This window comes from Centruroides sculpturatus, unplaced genomic scaffold (assembly GCF_000671375.1).
Source record: "Centruroides sculpturatus isolate CEXI.00-Female unplaced genomic scaffold, Cexi_2.0 scaffold625, whole genome shotgun sequence".
Lineage (NCBI taxonomy): Eukaryota > Metazoa > Arthropoda > Arachnida > Scorpiones > Buthidae > Centruroides > Centruroides sculpturatus.
In genome coordinates, this window is record NW_019384830.1 from 400,717 (window position 1) to 412,345 (window position 11,629).

Sequence of the window (11,629 nt, forward strand, 5' to 3'; positions counted from 1 at the left end):
TTTTTTTTTTTTTTTTTTTAGATTGAAAAAAAAATAAATAACTGTATATTTATGAATTTGATAGGAATAAAATTATGATTTTCTAAGAAATTTAAGGATTAAATTTCAGGATTTTCTCGTATATCAAGATTTGTATAAGCTTCAAAGTACCACATTTCATCCGTAGTACAAACAACTGATGTAGTTCACTCGAATCCAATAACACAAAATCTCAATTTTGCTAATCTATACAGGGTTGAGATCTTAATTTACAATAAATATCAGCTTTAAATAAAGGAAATAAAATGTTTATATATTTAACTTTCTGCATTTAATATTTGTACATCTCTTATGTTTTCATTTGCAATAAGAATGACAACTTATTGAATTTCAAGGCACAAATCAAGGAATTCAATAAGTTGTCATTGTTATTGCAAACGAGAAAAATGTCAGGATCAGACATAAATACAGTAATATATCATATTAAAGAGAATCTATTGATTTCTTAGCATCTAGTTATGAATATTTACTATAAGTAGATATATTTATTTACTTTATCGTAGAAAATGTAACAATATCGACGGTGTTTTATTCACAATTCGATACAAATATTATGAATCTAAACGTAATTTGTTAATAAAATAAATTTAATTAACTCCTTATATCTATAAAACCTATTTAAAATAGTAATATTTAGAAATTTGCATTTATATTAAGTAACTTAATAATANTATGTTACCAAATTCTTAATTTTTGTAACAGAAAAGAAGTGGCAAAAAAAATGCAATTGTATTTATACAAAATATCAAAAATAATTTATAAAAATTAAAAAACTAAGAAGCCAAATAATGAACTTGAGCTAATTTTTCCTTATTTTTTGTTAATGATAATTTAATAAATGAATTTTTTTTTTTTTTTGTTTTTTCTGAAAATTTCGACTGAAATTTTGGGGGGAAAAATCAGAAAAAATGCATTATCTGGACAGGTGAATATTACACGAATTTTTCAGTTACTTTTCATTAAAAAAATAACTTATTAATTTTGTATTTTATTGAAAAAATGTCATAAATATTGGATAATAAAAAAAAAAACACAGAATCCAATAATTGATAATGGTATCATAAATGTTGTAGTCTTAGTTGTAACAATCCTTTTTTTCTTTTGCTTATATTGATGTATGACTTTTCACTTATTCTTGAAGTGTTCCTTACTTTTAACATCCCTAAGGTGTCTTAAACGTTCTTGTTTCAATATATCACACTTACTTCCCTAACATAAATAAAAATAGCATCCTACCACATATAAATAAAACTTCAACTTGTCACTACCCATACATTAAGATTGATAAATCCATGTATCTAGAATCTAATTGATGAATCAACTAGAACGTTTATATTACTATTATTCATTTATTTTTTTTATCAAAGAATCATTAAGAATAAGTCAATTGAATCTGTTCTTGAGAGATATTTGAACCTTATAAGATCATAAATCCTGATGAATCCAATTTCGAGTTTGCTTGACTTTATATGTTTGTACAAAAATCTTAAATATGAAAAATTCTGATATTTTTCTATAAAAGAAAAAAAAAATCGATTTTATAAAATAGATTTTTTGGTTATATTCTTTAACATTTTTTCTACATTATCCAATATTTTCATCCTTCCAACTTGAATGGTTTTCTTAGAATATGATTTCTAAGTGGATGTCATCTAAATTTTTCTAACTATGAACATATTTTTATAACTTATAAAAGGAAGCACGAGTTTCTTTTTTTTTTTTTTTTAAAAAGAATATTGATGTTTCTAATATATATTTTAAATAAAATAAATATTCATTTTTATATCTAAAATATTTTATTTTATTGATTTATATATGGAAGTATTCATTAAATAGATCTATTCCCTTGCGAAAATTATTCTAAGAATGTGAATAAAATGCAGCTCGTTTATCATCTTTCGTTCTTATTCTTTAATATCACTGAAGTGGAAGATGATTAAAGTTATAAAATTAAGTAATTTACACTGTTTATTACTTTAATTATCTTTAAAAGTTTGTAAATATATTCGATTATATACTTATCATAAGCAGAACTAATATTATAAGTACTATTAACATTTTAGGAAGTAGAAAGCTTGGTATATGTAGCCCGGGGTAGAAAGGTAGTTTCATTTGTTCCATTTCTCAGGTTTAAAGACAAAAGAGGTAGATCACCTTTCAACCTGGGAAATGCACTGTAAATCACAAACATAAGCAGCATTAACATTGCAAGCAGCACTAGCATTATAGAAAGTATAAGTATCATAGGTAGCATTAATATTTTAAGCAGGAAGCTCTAATATCAAAGGAAGTAATAACATTATAGGAAAAACTAATAACATAATACAGTCGACCCTCCTATAACACTGTTGATTATTCCATTTTGTATGAATTCCATGTTGTACGAGTCACTTAGATTTTACAAATACGTGTGCCGGGCTGTGAATTGCTTACGTATTTGTAAAATCTAAGTGACTCGTACAACATGGAATTCATATAAAACGGAATAATCAACAGTGTTATAGGGGGNTTTCAATAGAATTACCATTGTTAAATATTCTCGTACTATTTTATTGATTTAATTACTTGGATGTTGATAGTGAATGTCAGTTGCAGGTATTGTTGTATTCACACGAAGAGAGATGGAAAATCTTTCATGGACAAAATAAAAACTGAATGGAAACAATAAAGGAATTGTGATTTGGTCGATACTTTTTATAGAACAATATCACTTACTTGATATATTGCAACTTAGTTTATAGTTAAAAATCCGTAAAATGTTTGATAATCTTTAATGGTTAAACTTGATAAATTAATATTTGATATAGAAGAACATTAATTTTAATAAAAATCCATAACAATATTGGTTTTATCCTTTATTATAAATCTCCTGAAAAGTTGGCTAGTTGATGGAGAGCTCTTTGAATAGTTCTTGTCATGTCAGCTCTTAAGCAATATCAATGCATCAATATAATATCATTCGTGCAGAATGATGTTTCTCTATGTGTAGTCAATCAATTATTTCGCGGTTTCACAGATAACAATAATTAATTAATCGTTTTAATACATCGTGATCATAAGATTATACGATCTGAATTCCAAATCTTTACCTTTAGGCTTTATTAATAACATTATACTCGCTGTTTGGTGAGTCTAAAATGAGAAAATATAACGTATTAGATATATATATATCTCTTACTACTTTAACCATTAAAATAACATATTATAATCTACTTTTAGCATTAAAAAACACAATTATAATTATTTTCCACATTAAAAAAACAATCAAAACAACTTTTAATTGTGTTTTCTTTTTAATATTAAAACTACTTGTAACATTTATAAAACACAATTAAAATTTCTTCTATTTTTATAAAACACAATTAAAATTTCTTCTATTATTAAAAAACACAATTAAAATTTCTTCTATTATTAAAAAACACAATTAAAATTTCTTCTATTATTAAAAAACACAATTAAAATTATTTTTAATATTTAAAACTCGATCAAAACTATTTTAAACAATTAAAAAGCCAAATTGACATTAAAAATAATTGAAATTACACGTTATAAACGAATTCAAATCATTATAATAAATCTTAAAACATAAATCTTAAAACAACGACAATTAAAATCCTTTTCTATTTATTCTAATTAATTTCTATGTTGAAAAAGTAATGATTTTTACATTGTTTCACATCAGTCTACTTCATAATGATATTACTTTTTTTAAAAAAAAAATTAATTATTACCTTCTTTATATAATTAATTTAAGGCATTTAACTCGAGAATTAAATTTAAGAAAAGGAAGAATAAAGTTTAGAAGAAAATAAAAGAAATAAAAGTTTTATAGAAGTCAGAATTATTTAGCATGAAAGATTCTTTTCTAAAAGGAGTAAATTAGTTTCACTCAAATTATAAGTCTAGGGAATTAACTGGTACGATTAACTGCGTGGAAAATGGAGTGCTAGTCAATACTAAGTACTGAAAGTAATCAATAAAACTAGAATTTTCCGAACCTAGACATTCATTATTGCTATAAAAAAAAATCAAGGAAAAACAAGATGAAGAAGGACTGGAGGAGGAGGAGGAAGAAGTTAATCAGATTAGTAAGACTAGATGTTCCGTGCCACATCCGATCAACTGGTATCTCTTCAATTTAATGTGCAATTCTACTACAAACAGGTGTATTTAATCTATTATAAACAGATTTTAACATTTTCTCTAAAGATTGAGACTATTAAAAATGCATTTTCTTATTTTTCTAAATGAATTTTTTAAGCTTAATTAAACGTAAATGGAAATTCCAAATTTAAGAAAAAAAAACTATATTTTTTGGAAGAAATTTGTTTCTTTAATTGTTCATTTCTCATATTTTTTAAATTGATTTTTTTCAATGTGTAGTTTATGGTCTTTTAATTAGATTTTCACGTGCAAAATTTCATTTGTTTTAAGTTATTTAATGTAAATTGCTCTTAATTAAATGGCAATAAGGTTTATTACTTTCGAGAAATTAATTTGTTTTGTCCATTATAATTAATTATTTAATGACGATTTGAGTGTTTTTTCTGATTAATTAATTAATTTTTTAAAATAATTTCTTTTAAGGAATTTAAATGATGATTTTTATATCGCTTTATTAAAGGTTTAATTATGAATTACGTGGTTTTATTTATTACTGAAAATTATATTTTTTTCTAAAATTATACTTTCAAAGAGTATTTTTAACTGTAATTTTCAAATTTGTATGTTATAATTTAACATATTTTTTGTTAAATTAATTTATTTTACTACATAATTATGTTCTTAATAGAAGCGAATATTGTTAATTTTGATTTATATTCTTCAATTGATGTTAATGATATAATCCATTATAATCGCTATTATTTTTATTTAATCACTATCAGCATCAATTGCTAATTATCAGAAGTGTTCATCATAAGTATCAGTTATTTATCATCGACATCACTCGCTCTTAAAGTCATTTGTTCATCATTAGCATAAATTATTCATCATCAATCTTAATTGCTCATCATCTTTATCAATTGTTCGTCGTTACCATAAATTGCTTTTCATTGGTATTATTTATTTTTCATTACCATCAATTGTTAATCATAAGCATTAGTATTGCAAGATCATCAACATCTCTTGCTTTTTATTAGTGTCATTTACTCATCATTAGCATAAATTGAACATCATCAATATCAGTTGTTTATCATCTTCAGTATCGACTGATTATCACCAGCATCATTCTTCAACCATTATCGATGAATCTTAACCAGAATTCATCTATAATTTTCTAAGTGATTTAAAGCCAAATAGAATTATATTTGCTATTGGAGATACCATTATTCACTTTGACAGAATTCCTGTTTATCTTTTATTAAACAGGTGAAGTTATCCGAAATTCTTATTTCCCCCCTTTTTTTTATTAAATTAAAGTATTTGCAATATATTACAAGTGCGTATTTTCTTTAACTTCATTTAAATTTATGAACTGTACATTTTTATTATCGTTCCATTTTATTTAATTCTCAAAAAATATATATAGGAAATTGCATATTTTATTTTTTATATATTTAAGTGTAGAGTTATACAACTATTTACATCATGTTTTATACGAAGAAACGTTAAATATTCTGGAATTTTAAACATAATTTATATAACACGCTCTCTTTACTGATAAAATAAATGTTAAAAATAATATTACATTCTTAAAAATTCGAATTAAATACTTGTAAAAAAGAAAAATGTAAAGATTTTCATAAGAATATCTCGACAAAATGCAATATTTTTAAAGAAAACGAGATGGAAAAATCGTAAGAAATCAAGTTTTTCCAATAGAAGATTAAATTGCTTTATCAAGTTTTTCAAAGAAATGATAATAAAAAATATAAAAAATAATTTTAAAATTCCAATATTGATGATAAGTAAATTTAGTAAACCAGCTTAGAAAATACATAAAACATGAATGGGAAGTTAAAGTTACTTTTTTTTTCCCCCTGCAATTTCTCTCTAGAGATCTGTTAAGATATACTTTATTTTATTTATTTTTTTTTAAATTTCTATTTTGTAATTATATTTTAGTAGCGTAAATCGAATCGAATAAATAAATAATTTTCAATAGAATTACCATTGTTAAATATTCTCGTACTATTTTATTGATTTAATTACTTGGATGTTGATAGTGAATGTCAGTTGCAGGTATTGTTGTATTCACACGAAGAGAGATGGAAAATCTTTCATGGACAAAATAAAAACTGAATGGAAACAATAAAGGAATTGTGATTTGGTCGATACTTTTTATAGAACAATATCACTTACTTGATATATTGCAACTTAGTTTATAGTTAAAAATCCGTAAAATGTTTGATAATCTTTAATGGTTAAACTTGATAAATTAATATTTGATATAGAAGAACATTAATTTTAATAAAAATCCATAACAATATTGGTTTTATCCTTTATTATAAATCTCCTGAAAAGTTGGCTAGTTGATGGAGAGCTCTTTGAATAGTTCTTGTCATGTCAGCTCTTAAGCAATATCAATGCATCAATATAATATCATTCGTGCAGAATGATGTTTCTCTATGTGTAGTCAATCAATTATTTCGCGGTTTCACAGATAACAATAATTAATTAATCGTTTTAATACATCGTGATCATAAGATTATACGATCTGAATTCCAAATCTTTACCTTTAGGCTTTATTAATAACATTATACTCGCTGTTTGGTGAGTCTAAAATGAGAAAATATAACGTATTAGCATGATTTCTATTCTATATAATAACTTACAACACTATATTTCATAGTTAGCTGCACACTCAGGATGAAGAAAATTGTATAGACGTATATAGAGAATCTTCCTCTTAGGTATAATTTGTACAAGAAAAGTAAAAATGCTGACTTTTTTAAACTTTTTTGGCAATTTGGAATTGTGTAACTTCATCTAGTAGTGATTTTTACAGTTATTTTTTTCTATACAGTCCAATTTCCCGTCATCGTTTTTATGAAATGGTCGATTCTGGAAGTACCTATTCAGCAGGAACATCAAAATATATGAAATTTATAGTGGTGAATATAATGTATTATATACTATTTAAATGCTAACATCCATTGTTACTGCATAAGCTTTCAGAATAATAATGTAACCTACATTCAAAAGTGGATCCAACGAAGAGTAAAGGAATAAGATGTCATAAACGATTATTCCTTTCTATGTTTTTATTTTAAATATGATTTTAGCAAGTAAACAATAAGATAAAACGTTAAGAAATGCTTTATATTATATAAGGTTTGTCTGGAATATCTTCACTCCTCCACAGAATTATGCGGAGGAAGGAAAATTGCAATAACATAATTAAGATTTATTATTATACTCTATGATTATACTTACATAAAAGTACGTTTATGAAATAATAAGTAATTAAAGTAAACGTTTTAATGTTAATCTCTTTTAATCATAATTAATGAAAATACAATTTCGTATTTACTTATTTAAGGTTTAAATGATATAAAATGTTAATAAATTTATGATTTTTTTTCCCCGCATTTAATTATGAAAGCCGGGAAGGAACAAAGAATATAAACAGTAATATAGAATTTGCTGTGTTTTAAATTATTAAAAAGTTTAAAAACTCAATTATAATTTTGCATATAATTTCATAAATGAAGCTATAAAATGTTTAAAATATGGTTATAAATGTAATAAACTTTATAGTCGCCATCACATATTCAAATCTATATTCTCTTGATACCAGTTTCGAGTAACACTGAATAATATCTTTATACTAAATTTTATTATAGGCATAACTTTAGAGGGATTAAAAAAGAAAAAAATGAATCTCTTGAGTTATATAATTCCAAGAATAAAAATTCTCTTTTGATAAAGGGTGGCCCAAAAACCAGTTAACCGCATTTTGTTCTTGCAGTGTTTCAGCTACACTCGTGAATATGATATGGTTAAAACATTTAAAATAAGTTAATCGTTTAGTCTTTAGAATTGTTAACTTACTTTCGAGCTATCTTTTATTATACACGTAGAGAGTTTCTTAGAGTAACTTGATGTTAAAAACGAGTCACGTTTGGTACCCAATGCGCTTTAAATAAGGCGAAAATTTAGTCTTTACAATGTGGTTAACTGACTATTGGACCACCCTGTATACTACTTGCAGAATATCCTAGATTCTACTTAATGCAAATTTATGTTAAAAAAAAAGGGGGGGTTATGTTTGACACCCAAATGCGCTTTTATATCCCTAGAGATGTATAGATACGAAGGAAAAAAAAAAAAAACAGATGTTACATGAAAATACCATTTTATTGCTTTCAGAAAACGTTTGGAAATTTTTGCGCCATTGCCATAGCGTGAAAGTAAGTTATTTATCCATTTATTCATTCAAAATGGCTTTGTTTGTACACTCAATTGTTAGATATTTGTTGTACAAGTACATAAAATTTGACTACAAACCCACATTTTAATAATAAAACTTATCGATTAATCTTCACTTAACTTATGTTCTCGTTTAATTTTTACAAGCTGAATATTCTCTATTACAAATATTTTACAGTTTCGAAACAATTAAAACAATATATTATTTAGAATATTTAATTTAAATTTAATTTCTACAATATTTTAAAAATTAAAAATAAAAATCATCTTTATTTTATTTAGACATTATCTTCAGTTTTGCTTTTATTGAAATGTTAATTTTTAATTACAAATGAAATTTATTGAAATTTTGATATTTTAAACCATTTTCTGATAATCCTGTTAATTAAATTGTGTTTAATTTGAAGTAAAACAGTAGAATTACAATCTTTGTAATGGTGGAAGAGGGTCATAAAGATCAGATATCAATAGAAGTGGATGAATGCACTCTGTTTATATTCGTTAATTAAGGAAATGAATTGCCTCTTTGAATATTGATTATAATTATTATCTTAACATAAAGTTTACATATTATTTTGTAATTTTTATGTTTTAAAAATTGTAAAAAAAAAAAAAAATCATTACAAAAATCTAAAAAATCAAAATAAAATTAAATTGTANAAAAATATATGTTGTAGAGCTTCTTGTTTTTGGCACGTGTAAGGTAAAAGTGACTTGTGAAGTACACAAATATAGATTTTGTAACAGAATCTAAAATGCCAATGTTTTGTAATGGGTAAATAAATACAGTATATAATTTGCAGGCTTTGTTAAAGTATTTAAATATATCTTTTGTAGTAATATGTATAGTAGAGTAACCAGAGATCCGGATTCACCTTACATTTGTAAATAAAGAAATAAAGAAAAATTGAAATAAGTACAGTACATTAAAGTAATTTAAATGTGACAAACTTTTATATAAACATGTATGTATAGTACAATATCTAATCTTTACTCTTTACTCATAGCTATATACAAAACGGTACGGGGGGAATAAGTTTGCACTTTCTAATTCGGATCCCCTAATAGTGATTCTAGTTACGCTACTAAATATTTAAGGTATGAATAAATTAAATATAATATGTATATGTACAAATATATATTTTTCAGTCATTTATAAGATACGAATGCCTAGTGAGAGAAAACACAAATGTGTATTATACAATAAAGAATAAGTTAAATACAGTATAAATTTATGTACTATTATACTAATATACAAATATTAATATTATAGAAGAAAATATAATGTTTCTAAAAGTACATAAATATAAATTTTACAGCAAATTACAGCCTTGTAAAAATCTTAAAAAGAAGCATAAAAGTGTTGTAAGAAACGTTAAAAAATATATGAGTCGATCATTTTCTGCGAAATTCAACTAAAAATATATCAAATTTTGTTCATTTAATCCTTAAATAACTTGTTCACAATCAATTCTGGTGCAGAAATACTCAGCGTGTCGGTGATATATATTCATTTATTAATGATTCAGGATCAAATGTTTAAATGATTTTTTCGGCCTTTACGTGAGTAGAATAAGGAGAAACAATATTGAAAATTCAAATCGTGTATTGTTATTTAGTTTAAGATACTTTTTTTCTTTAAAAAAAATCACTTCTAAAAAACAATTTCCAGGAATGTCCCTCTGGTATCGTAACGGAAGAAACAGCATTATGTAAAAGTACTAATTTCACTAAAAGCGAAATTCGAATTATGTATCAAGGATTTAAGCAGGTAAAATATTAATTTTTTATATTTAAAAATGATTAAATTATTGTTAAAGATACTTAAAGAAATGTAATTTAATTAAATTTTGTTATGCTTCAGTTACAATTACGCTTCATTCAGTTATAATGTTAATGATGTTCAATCTCCATATACAAATTACAAATCTCTATCTTAAAAAAAAACTTTTGTTTAAAAAGGTTTTCTTTAGGTAGAGATGAGAAAGAGCAAAGGGATGAAAGGAAGATGAAGAAAGATTTTTTTAGAAAAGGATGCTATAAATACATAAAATATGATTTTTTAGAATAAAATTTTAAATAATTTCATCTAAAAAGTAAATAATTTTTATTTATTTATTTATTTTTTCTCTGTAATATACAGAAAAAATAATAGTTTTATACCTTCAGAATTAGATGAGTAAATAGCCTGTCTTCTAACAAAAACGACAGTTTAGCTAAAGAGCAATTTACTCAAACAATCCACTTTCCCTTGTTTCCTCTTTCCCTACGAGAAAAATCAATAGATAAAGGTTAAATATATGTAATCTTGTAAACAGTCGTTAGGATTTATGATATTTTTTTTTTAAAAATATGAAAAAGGTAGGAAGGAACGTCACAAGATTTTCTTTTCCTTTTTTTTTCTTTTTAGAGTAGCTTCAATACAAGAAAGCTATAAAAATATATGTTGTAGAGCTTCTTGTTTTTGGCACGTGTAAGGTAAAAGTGACTTGTGAAGTACACAAATATAGATTTTGTAACAGAATCTAAAATGCCAATGTTTTGTAATGGGTAAATAAATACAGTATATAATTTGCAGGCTTTGTTAAAGTATTTAAATATATCTTTTGTAGTAATATGTATAGTAGAGTAACCAGAGATCCGGATTCACCTTACATTTGTAAATAAAGAAATAAAGAAAAATTGAAATAAGTACAGTACATTAAAGTAATTTAAATGTGACAAACTTTTATATAAACATGTATGTATAGTACAATATCTAATCTTTACTCTTTACTCATAGCTATATACAAAACGGTACGGGGGGAATAAGTTTGCACTTTCTAATTCGGATCCCCTAATAGTGATTCTAGTTACGCTACTAAATATTTAAGGTATGAATAAATTAAATATAATATGTATATGTACAAATATATATTTTTCAGTCATTTATAAGATACGAATGCCTAGTGAGAGAAAACACAAATGTGTATTATACAATAAAGAATAAGTTAAATACAGTATAAATTTATGTACTATTATACTAATATACAAATATTAATATTATAGAAGAAAATATAATGTTTCTAAAAGTACATAAATATAAATTTTACAGCAAATTACAGCCTTGTAAAAATCTTAAAAAGAAGCATAAAAGTGTTGTAAGAAACGTTAAAAAATATATGAGTCGATCATTTTCTGCGAAATTCAACTAAAGTTAAAGTATTTAAATATATCT

General features: G+C 24.3%; 1 protein-coding gene across 1 annotated transcript in view; it reads left to right on the top strand.

The window, feature by feature from the left end:
• Window positions 1–10,162: 10,162 nt before the first annotated feature.
• Window positions 10,163–11,629, top strand: part of LOC111630093 (Kv channel-interacting protein 1-like) — a 24,125-nt gene continuing 22,658 nt past the window's right edge. The window contains exon 1 of the mRNA XM_023374113.1: window positions 10,163–10,183. Coding sequence (XP_023229881.1) covers window positions 10,163–10,183 — 21 coding nt within the window. The remainder of the gene's footprint in view (window positions 10,184–11,629) is intronic.